At 36.6% G+C, this 16,686-nt stretch overlaps 1 protein-coding gene across 1 annotated transcript in view; it reads left to right on the top strand.

The window, feature by feature from the left end:
* The window catches only part of grid1a (glutamate receptor, ionotropic, delta 1a), a 220,122-nt gene extending 207,279 nt beyond the window's left edge, over nucleotides 1-12,843 (top strand). Inside the window, exons 13-16 of the mRNA XM_055029739.1 lie at nucleotides 2,835-3,030; nucleotides 4,102-4,268; nucleotides 7,294-7,534; nucleotides 12,093-12,843. Of these exons, the coding sequence (XP_054885714.1) occupies nucleotides 2,835-3,030; nucleotides 4,102-4,268; nucleotides 7,294-7,534; nucleotides 12,093-12,530 (1,042 nt within the window). The 3' untranslated portion in view covers nucleotides 12,531-12,843. The remainder of the gene's footprint in view (nucleotides 1-2,834; nucleotides 3,031-4,101; nucleotides 4,269-7,293; nucleotides 7,535-12,092) is intronic.
* The last annotated feature ends 3,843 nt before the right edge of the window (nucleotides 12,844-16,686 follow it).

The following is a 16,686-nucleotide window of genomic DNA, read 5'->3' as shown; positions in this document are numbered from 1 at the left end:
AATCAAAATTTTTCAGTTCAGAGCAGAATACTATCAGGTTTTTTTTTTTTTTTTTTTACATATGTGCCTTACAATACACTGGTTGCAGCATTTTGAAATGACATTTTCATTGTATTGTTTGGACACATAATTAAAACTATATTGCACCAATTCGTTATGCAAGAATGAAAAACATGCACTGGCTTTTCTGCTTTGATTTTTGAAGGTGAGCTCCTTAGTTTGAAGATGAACGGAAGACTGTTTTAGTGAGTTGCTTAATTTGAGAAGTAAAACATAAGAACTTAATAGCCTCGATTGCCTTTCATCTTATCTTGTCAGTTTGAACTATAAAATTGGATACAGATTGTATTTGTTTCAGCATCAAGAACCAGCATCAAGATGTTGGTTTTACCTGAATTTAGGAAAAAAAAAAATTGCATCATCCGTGTTCATCCACTCAGTGTCAAAGACAAATTTGTAACCTCAGTCTCAACTGGTTTCATTGACAGGTACAACTGGGAAATGTCAGTCTAATATTTCATTCTTCTTGACAATATTGTCCAAGATAGTGGACAAACTATTTGATCAAAACCAAAACCAATGATCAATAGCATAATTAAACAAACAAAAAAACATTTTTGATTAGAATAGGGTACAAAAAACAGAGTAGCTGTAGTGGCACCAGTGATGGATATGAATTCTGCAATATCAAGGGGAATAAAATGTTTTAGAGAGGAGTTAAGGATTTTGACAATTTTCAGAAAGCATGTGTCAGGAATAAGAACTGCACAAACAGTGCAGAGGGAACCATTCTTCCTAAATAGTACATTTTATGAGTAAAGAACTCCATAAAATCTTTACAGCTAAGCCCAGAAAGAATAATTTGTCTTCAAATGAATTGTGGCTTTGAATTAATTTTGCCATAGCTCTAAAGGTGAACTTTGGATTGGTCTGATCATTGTCTATAAGCTGACTGTCTGTTAGTCTAATTTATGACTTGTAATCCAGTAAGAATCTTATTATTTTTACTGTTTTTTAACCAGTGTTGGTTAATTATTTATGAATCATTTCATAAATAATGAAACTAAAATCATGGCTAACTGTGTATTCCCAACAATGATAATCTAACATATAAGTAAATATTGGAAACATACACAAAGGGTTTTTTTTTTGTTTTGTTTTTTTAAGAACCCCTTCATACAGAGTAAAATAGAGCTGTAAACTGGAGTTTGTTAGTTGTCATTCAAACTCATTTGAGCCGATTTAAGAAATAATGGAGCAATTATTGGGTGGGTTGCCAGTTCAAATCCCAGCTCTGTCCGTGTTAGTTGTGTCCTGGGGCACTTGGTGGTCAGAAGGTCAGGTGGCACCAGAGCATGACAGCCTCACTTCTGACAGTCTGCTTCAGGACAGCTGTGGCTACAAAGTAGCCATGAGCATGTAAATGTGTGCATGAAAGGGTGAATGACTGAATGTAGTGTGAAGCGCTTTGGGGTCACAGGTCACAATGTTAAGTTAAATCTATTAAGTGATAGTGATATAAAGGTTCCCAGCACACAGAGTAAATTTTTTCTGTTAACGGAGTAGGAGACGTTTTATCGGTCATCATTGATTTAGCTTCTTGTACAAAAAAAAAAAAAAAAGCCTGAAACTTTTCACTACCAATTTTATATAAACGAACCTTACCTTTTTCCCTCATTTCATCTTGCTGTGTGAGACTGTTCTGAGTTTGTTAGAGATGCAGATTAGAGGGAATATCAAATTGTATACATTAAAAAAATCGTATCCAGCCAAAAACAGACACACTCCATGTAAGCTGGTAGATAAAATTCATCCATACAGAGAAAACGGCTGAATTGAAGAATTCAGTTTTCACAATACTTTTTATTTAAGACTGTGGCTCTACTTCAATATTGCTTGCATAACTAAAGATATGCAACTCATTACAATCTGATGGTGAATGCTGAAAAGGTAGATATGAAAGAAGGCACGGCCGACATGAATTTCTCATTGTGCTCTGATTATTTGAACAAAGGTTATTATTTGAACAGTTCTGTTATTTTATCTATTTATCCATCCAAGTATGTAGTCAGAAGGGTAATTTTATGCTTGGCATTTAAATGAAATATTTGTAAGTATCCATGAGCAGCTGACGATAAAATATTAAAACAAATAAATTAATTAATGCCAGCTGGTTAGTCACTGGTCATTTGAATTGATAGTTAAATTAACATTTGTTTGGACATTTCTATGAATAAAGATTGCCTCATAGAGATATAAGCAACTTGTTTTTTGTAGGAAAAATCTGTGCACCTCAACAAATGATCAATGGCCTTTGCAGATATAGAACTAAATTTATGTCCATGTGTAACTCTCAGAGGTTAAAAAAAAATAAATAAAAATCTGTTTTAGTTGCATTTTATTTTTTCAGCTAATGTAATTGTATAAATTTTTCAGAAAAAATGTTGGAAAACCCTCACTGGCATAAAAACAATCAAACTCTTTTTAGAATTACTAATCAGCTTGTTGCATCTTTTTGCATTTTTCTTCGGGTATTTCAATCACTTGATTTTTTGCCAATAAGCTCCAAGTGAAAGGTTGCCTTGCCATCACCCTAATCTTACTTGCTTTCACATATTCTCTACTGGATTCAGATCTGGACTCTGACTAGAACTAGAACTCAGTATTCTAGTCTGATAAACATGTTGATTAAATGAAAACGTTATCTATCCATGAAGTTCTTTAAAAAGGAAAACCACATTGTGCCAACATGCAACTACGTGTTGACATATGAAAATACTATTTAGAGAAACCTACTGGTGCTTTAATACTTTTCTTTTTTGCCCCTAAATAAGGTCATTTCAGGACCTTTCCAAACAAGTGGACCTTGCCTATGGGACAGTGCGAGACTCAGCTGTGTACGAATATTTCCATGCTAAAGGCACCAACCCCTTGGAGCAGGACAGCACGTTTGCTGAACTCTGGAAGGTTGTCAACAAGAACAACGGCTTTGATAACTCTGTTTCAAGTCCATCAGAGGGCATCAAAAAGGTAAGAGTTGATGGTGGCTGTTAAATCCTGGAGAACCAACTTGTGGCGTACCATTAATCCTACAATTTAAAAAATCTCTTCCAAAATCTAAGTGTAAGAAACATAACAGGCCACCTTTAGTTATGTGTAATATTTCAACATGACAAAACAGATGTTTATATGTTAAGAAAATAATGTAAATGTCTGCAAATATTGAAAAAACAGACACTAGTTAAACAATTAAATCTCTTTAATATAAACAAAGCAGACTGCATATGATTAGACATCTTGACTTAACTGGATTGCATTTATAGTAACATTATGACACAAACGTTTCCTTAACTTCAAACTTTGTGTAACTGAATGGCATGTTCTAATTCTGACTTTTAATTGACAGTAATAATTTAAGCATGTGCAAATGTACTGTAAGTTGATTGTTTGCCCTGCGAAGATGTACAAGCACCATTGGGGCTGAACTCTGGCCATTTTTAAGCGGACAAAAAAAGAGAATTAAACTTAGACTGTGGCTAGAAAATCCAATTTTGTGTCTTGCATTATTCTTTCAGCAGAGAATTTGGAAAAAAAGAATTTCAGCAATTCAACGTTTACTGTTTTCTTTTCTTTATAAAACATTTTGAATATTTAGATCTAATTGTGTTTCCTACTAAAGACAACTCAGTGCACTGCCCCTCTAGCAATGCAAATTGAATCAAGGACAAAGTAAAAGCATGATTCTGTTTTATTTATTTATTCTTTTTTTAAAAAAAAAGATAAGGGCAATAGAGGGTAGGTGGATGTAATTAAACAACCTTGCTGATGCCCGAGTAGAATACAGTCGGATAGGAACTAATACAAAATGTTAATTGAGTCATTAGTACTCAAATCTATTGCTTTGCTTTTATTTTTTAATGAAATTTAAATCTGTTCTAAATCCATTCTGCAATTCTAAACTATGCTATTTAATGAATGAAACGATGCCTGTTGACGCAATGGAGTCTATGTCTGCGATGCCTTGCTACGAACATGCTGTTATGTGATTACCATGTTCCTGTCTCTTGCGTGGGTGTTGTGGAAACTGTTTCAAATGCACAGGCAAAGCGGGAGTCGTACGCCTTTCTGTGGGACATGGCGGTGGTGGAGTATGCTGCTCTGACAGATGACGACTGCACACTGACTATAGCAGGAAACAGCATGAGCACCAGAGGCTACGGCATGGCCCTGCAACACGGCAGTCCGTACAGAGACCTCTTCTCTCAGAAGTATGTACCCTCGTAATTGTTTCATGCCGTCCCACATCAATCCAATAAGAATTAATCTGGTAGATAAGGCAGTGGTTTTTAATCATTCAAACAAAAGACTTTTGGCATTTTTGAATTTATGACTGAAACTGCCACCTGAAATAAAAACATCCACACAATTCTTAATAAAAATTTTGCTATTTTTTTTAAACTGCAGTTTAATATATTTGCTACAATCAAAAATACTTTAACTGAAAAAAGTGATTTTCTATTACAGAAATTAAATACTTCAAGACAGACCAGCAGTTCTGTTTATTATGTCCACACAAAGTGAACCTTGATTTATTTTGAATATATAGCACAGAAACTGTATGTCCAAACAAGATGCTTGTTTGGATGCTTTTCTCTAACTACCAAAACAAAATGCCTGATTTTAGATATGATTTATTTACACAGGAAAGCTTGATGGGAAAGTCTTTGAACAAGCAATAAGTAAAATATTACATACAAACAAAAAATGCAGAGGATATAAACAAATCAGACATCACAAACATTACAGCTTATTTTGCTCATCAATTGGAAAATAGAAAATGTATGTTATGAATTGTATGTTGCTAATGACTGAGGTGAGATTATGTGTCAACATGTTGTGAAAGTTTTCATGTTTTGGAACATGAGAGGTGAATGGGAAGAGAAACTACTGTAATAAATATCCTTTATGAAGACAAGCGCTCTAACACCTGAGCCACATATGGCTCCAATCTGGAGGCATTGAAAGGTGTGGATAGAATACCGATATTACACTGAACATGTGATTTCCTAGACCTGCCATTAATATATGTTGCATAGTATTTTTAGGTAGATCTTCCAAATACACAATCGGGACAACAGTGTTTCTTTAATCTGTGGATTTTTACCTTAAATACGAAGATTAATCACTGATTAAAAAGAAACTGAATGCGTGTGAACATTTAAAATCAGGTGGACATAATCATGTATAATCACCTATTATGCATTATGTCATTTTGTTCAAAAAAGGACAAAGCTTTATTATGTGTATATGTGCTTGTACTGTAACTTGGAAGCCATGCAGGATAGGATCTTCTTGTTTTTACTGAATGTGAAATAAAAACCTAACTAAAAAAAAAGAGACTCCACTATATGTGATAGTTTCACTCAGGCAGATATAGCTGTAGAAATTAAGCATATGTATGCTAGCTGATTTTCTGAACAGCATTTGGAATCATTTAGAGATGCATGAGCCAATCATATTGTGGTAGAAGATCAAAAGAACATCAATTAATCATTCATGTATTAAATTCTTATAAAAGCTGTCCAACACTGTGAAATTATTAGTTCTTATGCATGAATGTTTATTCATCAGTATGGAATTAAATCAGATATCTTTTAAAAATAATAATGAATTAAAACCTGATCTCTTACATACAGGTAGGTTCAATAAATTATGATACATCTAAAAATTGGTAATTCATTTTATTTAGATTCAATGCACAGCAAGGTTTTTGTCATTTTCTCCAATAAAGAAACAATAAAATGATTTTAAACTCCAATGGGCATTTGCCAAGTTCTGCACTGAAATGACATCAGCATCTTCATAAAAATTTGTCAGCAAAGGGAAACTGGGGACTAAACTGTTGTAAAGTTTACACGCAGAGACTGCTGTGCTCACTTAAAACATGATTAAACCCAATGAAACGTCACTGATCATTGAACGCGCCCACTGGACCTCTAGCCTATGTGCCTTTCAATTCTTCCTCCAAAACATGATGGGTTTGTGTGTGCTTGCCCATGAAGGACTAACTCCAGCTGCAATTCACACTATGCAAATTTCTAAACAGTTGTGTTTGCTTTGCTTCACAGCTCTGTAAAATCTGCAGTCACCCATGTCCTTTTTGACCCACTATTCCTTCTACTCCACTCTGAAGAGCCAGCTTCTTCAGCAGTGACCTTTTGTAGCCCTCCATCCTAGTTTGGGGGGGATCTTGGGGGAAGGATTGGGAAATTGGTTTTCCTTCCCAAAAAAGACCAAAAGATCACATTTCTGCTTTAAGAAAAAGCAAGTCTAATGGTCACAACTCTAATTCTAATTAAATTGAGTTCTTATGAGCTGTGAGGCATAACTAAAATTAACAGTAATAATGTTTATTCTAATGTGTTTCACCTTTTAATTCAATCTCTGGCATAAATTAACTACTTAATGAAATGCACCAGTAATACTATTCTAGTAAAGTTATTATAGGTGTATGATATTCTATCCTCCAGTTCTACCAATGTTTTGAACCTGAAAGCAAACATTGTATTTCATGCTTTCATTATTTATGATGTAGTATAAAATGAGACAAAATACTCTGGTAATTAAATGTATCTCATCACAACATCTAATTCTGAATTAATAAATAGGAAAACTAGCAAAGTCCATATACCACTCACTTCTAAAATGGCTTCCTAATTACAGTTGAACTAAACCGCTCATCTTGCCTCCAGCTCAACTTTTTCCTTCTATTTTTTGTGCTCTTATAGATTAACTGTATAACTTACAGTTTGTGAGTTTGTAGCAGCATTTAAGTGTCATTATCATGCAACAGCACCTCCGTACCCTTCATTGTTTTTTTCCCCTCAAAAACTGGGCTTTTAGATCTTGTTTAAAATCAATCATTATGTTTTGCACTCTGCTGCTGTAAACTAAAACCTGCAGTGTTTAATAGCACTTTACCGTATATGGGTTTTTAATGATCTTACAGTCAATGCAAATGGATACCATTAGTGGTGCTGCATTTTTCCTTATTAGATTTATTTAATGAGCTGTGCGATTTAATTATTGTTACATAATAATAGTGTGGTAATTGTTCTGATCTGCCCAAGAATTATTTTCTAAATTTCTTTCATGTTTTGTCCATAAAAAGTTGCTAATTATCAATTACCTGCTCTGCTTTTCATTGCATCTGATGGATTTGCCGGCTGTCCTGCAGCGATGCACGTCAAAGGCAAAAAGGGTCTGAAACCAATCTCTTTTTCCTCTCTGCAGGATTTTGGAGCTGCAGGAAAAAGGCGATCTAGACATCCTCAAACAAAAATGGTGGCCAAAGAAAGGCCGCTGTGACCTGCAGAGCCATACAGATGCACAGCCAGAAGGACGAGCGTTGCGTCTCCACAGCTTTGCCGGCGTATTTTGTATCTTAGCCGCCGGTCTTCTGCTCGCCCTCCTGGTGGCGGCACTGGAAACCTTGTGGAACAGCAACCACTGCCGGAGAGAGCAGCCCAAAGAGGTGACCACCGACAGCTCGTCGGGCCAAGCCCTGCTAAACCAGAACCGGGCCATGGTGGTCACCACGGGTCCCCCTGCCCCATCAAGGCCTCGGTCAAGACCCAGGCCGCCGGGCCCCCCGGTCCTGCCCAGGGATGCCACTGCCACACTCTACTTTATGGATCCAGCAGGCGGTGACGCCAGCCCCGATTTAGTAGAGCTTCAGTACACCCAGTTATAATAGGTGTGCCCTTGGTGATAGTTCAGACATCAATTTGCTCATTCCTTCTCATGTCAGGAAAGAGGCGGGGTGCTCAGGCGGGGACTTCTGAGGCTTCTCTCATGCTGACACTTCAGAGAAATGATGATTGGTTTTACAAAAATCTGTCACTGGTGCTCATGTGGGAGAAGCTGTGAAGACAAAAGTATACATTGTATTGCTAATTCAGAATCACAAACTGAAATTGTACTCTGAGTCGATAAGCGCTTCAGTTGTGCAATAGCTCTCTTTAGCTAATCCATTCAAGTCTTAACGCTTTAGAGCTCTGCCTTTATTTTGCTGCAGTGAACTGGGCAGCCCCTCTGCATGAGGCGTCCAGACAACTAAGGCTTGACATGGATCCCTAAACTAAAGTGTGAGCCTTCACCAGCCTGTTTGACTCCACAGTCCAACAATACTGGATGAAAACACCCATTTAAGGCCCAGTCCCATGACAGAAACAGGAACAAATTATAAAGCACTTTGATGCCAACAGGAACATGAGTTATTGCGGTTAACATCTAGTTCAGAGTTTGCGTGCATCTCTGCTTTTGTAACTGCAAATTGTTGCCATCTGAAGTTCAAAAGCTGCAATATTTGCAGAATACTAGTTGTAGTAATTTCGTTCGGAGGCATGTTGAGGTGTTTCCACCCAACATCATTCTTTGTTTGAAGTCCTATTCATTGTGAGGCTGAAGTTTAAGGCAGAAACCGAACAAACAAAGGAAAGAACCGAGAAAGGAGCAGAGAAATGAGGGATAATTAACAATAAAAAAGTCCAATATGTTGCAGGCGATTTCTAAAGCTCTGTTCATAACAGCTATATCTACACAATGTTCACGTTGACAACACTGGCTAAAGGGGATTCATGTTTCTCATTTATTTCTCTACATGCTTGCTATTACTGCCAGGGCTGCCAGAAAAAAAAAACAAAAACAAAAAAAAACACTTTGCCAAAATGTCTAATATTCCTCTAGGATTTGACAGATTAGTTTTTACAATAATCTTTCACAATGATTGCACCTTATAATGTAGTATGCAAATGCATATTTTCAGTTTAAGTCAAATATGTATTAAGCAAAAGCTCCAGCATAACAAAAATGTATTAAATAAGTAAATATTTATGGTTTCACAAAACAATCTTGAATATTCAGAATAACAAATATGATGAGATTCATCGCAAAAATAAACAAAAGTACACTTTTGTTCAATCATACTTCTCTCCAAAGGAATGAGAATGAAGGTTGTTCATGTTTTATCCTTTGGTTTCTTTTAATTCCCATAAGGGTTGCAAATCTGTTCAAAACAGACATATGGAAAAACACACAGTGACTATCATATATAGGGATATTGTTCATCAGAACAATTTTATACAGCTTATTTTTCAAGCCTGTAGAGAATGAACATATTGTATTCAAAGGATTTGGTTCGGGTTCAGATTTATTGGTGGCACCATGGATAGTGTGTAGAGACAGTGAAAACTGTTTTAAATGAAAATCTACAAAACCATTTAAAGGGATCAGCCAAAGGGTTTTACATCACTGAAAATGTTTTTTTTTTTTTTTTTTTCCCTGGCATTACTTGGACAGGAAAGGAAAACAAATCCATAGCACTAATAATCTGTGAAATAAGATGCTACTGGAGATTTATGTCAGAATCAAGACTGACTCTCTTCGAGACTGACTAAGTTAGAGCAATAGCTCAGTTTTATGCTTTTATCCTAAAAGATATCTACTTAGCAATCTTACCTGCAAAATAAATTCCATAATTCAAGAGCAGCAAACCTTTTTGCGCTCCCTAACATTTAATGTACGGCCGAATGTTAGCCTTTTAATGGTACTTGGCAACGTTTTTGTCTCTGAGCCGATCGTAGAAAAGAAAGTACTGAGATAAATCAACTCTACAGAACCAAGATGTCTGCGACCTTTGACATTTTAAAATGCAAAAAAGGCTTTAAAGTACAACTAAGTAACACAACATTTCATCAGTATTATACCTAACTCACTCACTAGAGATTTCTCCAAGATTCAGTCAAAATAATAAAAAGAGAACAGAGCATTATTCTTGAATACAATAAATATGGGGTAAATTGTAAAAATAAGTTGTGTATCTGGATCGGGGTGTGGCTGACATACTCCTGTACAGTAGGATTTTCACTAAGTCCTCCTGAAGCTGTCAAAGTTTTTAGAGAATGATTTGTACAAAAAAAAAAAAGTAAATACAACAAAGCTGAAGATTCGCCAGTGAGACCTTTGAGGTATGGATAGAACCAAAGTTGTAGAAAGACAGTTTTTTATTTATTTTTTATTTATTTTTATTTTTTTTCCAAAAAACATTTCTCAATTTTATAATCTTAAGGCCATTACAATTTTTTTTTTTAGGATAGACCCACCTTCTGGTTTTAAGATCATAATGGTTGTAAAAAGCATTAGATGGTACACACGATTGCAGTGCAATGGTAATAGTTTACTTAATTTTTTGTTTGTTTGTTTGTTTCCAGTTGGTCACTGATTAGTGTGGACACAATCTGATCAATAGTTTATGAAAATGTCAAACTTCTTTCTTTTTTTTAAGACATATGACATGAAAATAGTGGAAGAGGCTGAGAGTTTTGATTCACTTCGAGAACAACCCAAAATACCAAACTGGTTGTTTTTAGTCGATTGGTCACTGCAGGCCATTAGGGCAGGGCAGGGCAGGGCAGGGGGCTGGGCAGGAGTGCACATCATCCATTATTTCATCTCATAGTCTGTCCCGTGTCTGACCGTCTTGTTTTGTTTGACTTAGATGGGTGCATGAGTAGGAAAAAAAGAAAATGAATTATGAAAACACTTATTGGTCAATCTGTCTCAAACAGTTGCATTCTTTGTCTGGCTTCATCTCCCAACTAATAGGAATGTGTAAGCCATTTTAAAACCAAGTTATTGTTTTATAGAATTAGAGGGGTGTGGTGAAATGTGCTGGCACAAGACTTTTTAATCTCAAAACATAACAAAATTTCAAAGTTCAAAGTTAAGTTTGTTTTGCAAACTGCTATCCAGCTGCTTTCATCCCCAGATAGTAAAATGTGTTTCATCCTGTACAGCCTGTAAAATCTAGTTCTAAAACTCAATTTTAAAGTGATTCGTAAACTATATCTTTGTGTTGATTGTCCGCTAACAAACAACTCCTTGGGCTGAGAAACACTTATGAGAGCATTTTATTTCTTTTTTGCTTGTTTTGAGCATTTTCAGCTCTTGAATAGAGGCTGACTAAATGAGAAAAGTTAGTCATTTGTTGTGACTAAAGGTTTTCACAATTGGCTAACCAAAGTTAGCTTTGGTACTTGGTGCTAAATAGAGTCATATCAAAGATTCCAACAGAAGATTGCATTTTTTCCTTTCAGTCAAAATCTGAAATTACAGGAATGATCAAATTGGATGACTGCTAGAAAGAAAGAAAAAGTATGTCATTGGTCAGACCTTCTTTTCACCGACAGGCCCTGTTGAAATTCTACCAAAAAAATCTACTTCAATAACAAAAAGCCGGGAAGAGACAAGATCAAGCACAACTGCATAGGAAAGCGATGACCAGGATAAAAATAAATACCAGTCAAACCTTTTTTTAAAATTATTATTATTATTTTACTATCTTAGTATTGCTAAACTCTTGTCTAGATCTCATGAGAACGACATCATGCATCATCTTGTAAGCTAGATGCATCATCACACTCCTACCAAGAAATGAATATTAAGTTACCTTATTCAAAGGTTTAAATGTGCCTCTGCATTTATGTGTTGCATTGGAATCAGTGTTGTGACCAGATGATTCTGACTGGACGCGTCTCGCCTCACGGTCAACCAATTATGCAAAGCAAATTAAAGCCCAATGCATAAAGCAACACATTTAAATCCAACTCAAATTGGAGATATTTTGTGACAGTAACTTAGTTTTATTATTGAAAACTCAGAATAGTGACTTAAATATCAAAGTAAAAAATCTGTATGAAAAAAGCTGGAATAGACATATTTCAGCATCTTTCAAACTTGCATGGAGAATGCATGTTCTTATGCTGGTAGAATAGACTGCACTACGTGTATTTAGAAGTAAAGTTGAAAAGGAGGCCTGCTGTAACAAATCTCTTTTTTCATTCTGCATTTTCATTTCATTTCCCCTAACCTTTTTTTCCTCTCCAACTTGGCATTTATTTTCACTTTTATTCATCATCCCCCTCCTAAATAACATCCCTGCTCTTTCTGTTCCAATAAATTCTCCATACACAATTCTTCCTTTTATTCTTCATCCACTCTTTGGCACTGCCCTCCCTTCCATCCATCTTTAGGACAAAGAGGTGAACCTGGAACAGGTCCACCAGCGTTTGAACAGCCTCCTGGATGAGGACCTTGCCCACAAGCATCTGCCAGGTCAGTCAATCGAGATCTCCGCCCTTGACATCGGCAGCATCCAGCCCAGTCAGTCTCTGGAGGCCTTGTCGGTTCGAGACTACCCATCACACCGCGGGCCCCCGCCTCTGTCCGTGACCACCTTCCTCCGGGAGAGCCACGGGGCAGGAAGGACACTGGGAGCAGCCGCTGGCAGGACCTTGCCCCTGCCGCTTAGCAGCGCCACGATGCCCTCTATCCGGTGCAAACACAGAGCTCCCAATGGGGGTCTCTTCCGGCAGAGCCCAGTCAAGACACCCATGCCATTGTCCTACCAACCAGTGCCAGGAGGACCCATCCCAGAAGCCAGAGAGCCCAGCCACGGGACGTCTATTTGAGTATGACGAACGTTCACAAACACTCGAGCTCAAACAGAAGAGACCAGAGATAACTGGAGTGCCTACAATATGAGGAGATATAAATAAACATTACAAAGGATTTTTATTACCAGTTGAGATGAAGACACGACAGGACTCTAAGACTTTAATGTAGATATTTGTAAGTACAAATAAAAAAAACATTAAAAATGTATTTTGAATATTCTTCACAGTTGAGTTTAAAAAAAAAAACAACTAAAAGATTGAAAAAAAAAAACGACTGTTCAAATGGCTTTGTAAATTTTGTTCTCAATGAATAAAGGTGACAATTCTTTGTGGTTGTTTTCTAAGTGCCAAGTTTAAAGATGTTTTCTTTCAGATCAACATTAACAGATTGTACTGTGAGAATACATAGGGGAAAAAATGACATTTCACAATACATGGGAAGAGTTGATTTTGTTTAATAAAAATAAAAAATAAAAACTAACACTAAATGACCAAACTGTGTGTTTGAATAAATATCTCAAAACAGCAGTGCGCTGGTACAGTATCTGGGAACTGGGATTAAGAGAATAGTTTTGTAATGTGTCTTGCATTCTCTGAGTCTGGAGGAAAATAGGTCATTTGCAGGACTCTGGGGAATTATCTACACAAGGAGGAGGCAATTAAGCCATTTTGTTGCAGTGTTTTTTGTACCTGTGGCACATCTAAAAACTGCAGGACACTGGAGGTTGACACCTGTGTCTTAAGTATTTTGTCTACAATTTGTGTACATGTATTGACCAATGATGAGAGCACATTAACAGAAAAGCAAACTTTCCACAGAAAAAAAAAAAAAAAAAATCTGATCCAAAAAAAGATGCAGGTATTTCATATATCTGCAGAGAAAGTACAATATCCATATCTATCTCTACTAGTTGGAGCCAACTATCGTTGTAACAAAAGAAAACAATATTAATAGATACATTGCCAATGTTTAATGCAATCAATATCAACTGATGTTCTCACTTGATGCCTTTACAATCCCTTCACATGCAGTCCAATTTGGCAAAACATTCAGCAGAAAAAATCAAAACAAAACTAATATTTCAAGATTGAGGACAACTGTTCACACTCCCACCACTCAAAGCATGGCGCCAATATGAAGAAAATGCAACCTGGTGCCAGAGGCAGCAGGAGGGACTCACATGGACCTGGCTGTTGGGAAAGCAAACACTAGCTGAGGACATCGCAGCTCTGTGTCACCATGTCTCCATACAAGGGTACTCGGAAAGAAATGGAACAAAATGTGTCACAAAGGTTAGAAAGTAAACTTTACAATCAAATTGAGACATTTTCTACCAAAGATCTGCAGCAAAGATCTGAAAAGAAAAATGTCTACTCCACCGTTCGCTTGTCTGAAAGCGGGTCACAGAGGTAACCGATATGGCAATTTTCTCTCAGAATTGTTTACTTAAATGACTTGATTTCAAGTGAGGAAAATCTTTTAAGTACCTCGTCACTTATTTTTAGAATACCCATTACCCGTCTCCCGAAACACAGTAAACGATTGGCGAGGTCACACACAGCTGAGAGAGTTCAGTGTTCCCTCCAGCCATCATGTACGTGACAAAGGTAGAGAGATGCTCTTTGATAAAACCGTCCTCGCAACTCTCCCGCTGACTTCTTTGACCTGCTTACTTGCACCCACGTTGAGCTTAGTGCTGATGCCTGTTTTTAAGCCGCAAGATCTTCACTCTAATCTTGTCGACTGCCACTACAGGTACAAAATCAAAACACCTCTGCAAAGTCTGTCACTTCACACTAAAGTCACAGTTTTAACTCTTACCTAGCAAACCAGGTGCTAACCTTCAAGCTAAATGTCAAGCAAAACAACTAAAGACAACAACTTCAACTGTGTTTCTATTTAATGTAATGATATGCTGTTTGAAGTGAAAAATTGTGCAAGTTCAATGTCTCCTAGCTAACTATTTTAATTCTACCTTTAGGATCTATTTTAGTGCATTTCACACTAGAAGACCTCTCCAACTCTTAAGGTGTGAAAGAGCCCTCAGGCATGAAAGCCGTACAGTCAGAACTGAGGACGCCTTTCAAATAAGAAAAATGTCTTTAAGAACAAAGATGAGATCTGACAGCTCTTTTTTGAGGCACTTTAGTCTTCGAGCAACTTTGAGTGGTATTTCTTCTGGAAGTACATTATAGGTAACCTGATTTGACCCATTTTATTACAGTTTCTCCTACAGCATTAGAGGTACCTTATATTTTTTTAGAGTTCTAAAAAGATATTGTTTCTCTATAAGACAGAACAAAATACCTACAGAATCAGTTCTAAACAAAGTCAAAGCTCACAATTAATATTTTTATGGATCCAAGATGTCTTATGAAGAGTTCCTGAGGAAAAGAGAATCTAAAAAATAATTAAAACAGATGACCAAATATGTGCCAAAAGTTAAACAAATGAACACACAGTTAAGGTTTAGGTATGTCGATGATTAAAAATAACCTTAGAAAGGCTTGATATAGACAACCTATGCCAGAAAGCGCACATAATTATCAAAAGAATTAAATTATTTCCACACTTCTTGTTCACTAAAATATTTGATAGTTGTGACCCTAATTGACAATTAACAGACAGTTTTAGCAAAAAATAAAACTTTTCAAAAAAGTTAGTTCTACAAAAGCAAGGACAAAAAATTACTTCCAGGTTTTCCAATCAGCTCTTCTCATTTGTCATACACAGATTCACAAACTTAGATGGCATGACTTTGCTGAACTGTGCTGCAGAAGAAAAAAAAAAGGTACAAAGTGGTCAAAAACTTCCAATAAGCTATTGCGTGCATGCACTTTCACATCTTTTAAATCGGTGAAGTGTAAAAAGACCCTCTGAACCTTTTTTTATATGACAGTAGAGTTTCCAGTTAGAGATACTTTTCTCAGCAGAGCTGTAAAGTCTAGATAGCTGGTCTGAAATAAACCACTGACCTTGTTTTTGGAGCGAAGACGAGTGTTGTCAGGCAGGCAACTCCTGTTTTTGCCCGCCATAAAAAGTTTGCTGTCATCTCTTTATGTCAAGACTCATCAAATTCATGGCCTCTTTCACCTCTACATCAGATACACAATGCACAAAGATCCTGCCTCACTTCAAAGAAAATAAATCCCCCAGATCGGCTCCGAGACAAATCCTTTTCACACATTGCATAGAGCAGAGCTAAAGTGAGCGCGGCGCACTCAGCACATTGAAGAAAAAATTCATAATAGACACAAATTACATTGAAAAAAAAAACCCACACACATACACACCAAGATCTACATCACTTTGTCATGTAGAGCATTAGAACAGGAACAGAGACTTTGCAATTACAAAATTTTGCCGTACATGATGCGCATGAATAGTCTGTATAATTAGCTCGTGTGGGCAGTGTGAGGCAATCTGCTGTAAAATAACTTCCATTCTCCCTGCGGAGAGATCGCTGACCGTCTGTCCAGACTGCTGCTGTAGCTTTATCATCCATTCATTGAGCCATTGTACCTTAGAGTGTGTGAAGAGCTTTCACCATAGGTCCCAGGTTATGGTCTGTTTTTTTGGAATCACTGAAAGTAGAATTTTAATTAGCATAGCCATGTTTATAATGTCTATAAACTGACATATACCAGCTTTTCTGGTCTACTTGCCAATTAAACTACATCTTTATTTGCATTCTTTGTCTGAATGATCATGCATTAAGACATTTCAAGCCAACTTTTTCAAGTGTGAATTCCCACGATCAGAGTAACCAGGCTCTCTCTTTACTTCTACAACCCTTATGTTACCTTAAGAGCCATCTGTGTGTGATGTAATATTTTTTGAAGTACAGGAGAACCTTTACTGTGACCTAAATTTGCTCCGAATGCACAGTTAGTGCAAAGAAAATTGTGGCAACTTTTGCGTAGCATGGGCAAACATGTTTTGACAAGTGACAAAAAAAAAATCTGTACAATAAGTGGCTGCTGTTTCATATCAAACTACCAAACTGCAAAAATAAATACACACCAGAAGTTCTAGACCAAATATCAACAACACGCACAGTAGTAGTGGTTGTTGCTTATACCTTTAAATGTCAGGTTGTATAGGTTATGCAAGCCACTTTGTTGAATTGCATAAACCAAGAGTTGACTTGCAATAAGATCTGACACACAG

This window comes from Poeciliopsis prolifica, unplaced genomic scaffold (assembly GCF_027474105.1).
Source record: "Poeciliopsis prolifica strain line A6 unplaced genomic scaffold, Auburn_PproV2 SCAFFOLD005, whole genome shotgun sequence".
Classification (NCBI taxonomy): Eukaryota; Metazoa; Chordata; class Actinopteri; order Cyprinodontiformes; family Poeciliidae; genus Poeciliopsis; species Poeciliopsis prolifica.
Note: the sequence above shows the minus strand (reverse complement) of the source record. Positions and strands in the feature narration are given on the sequence as shown.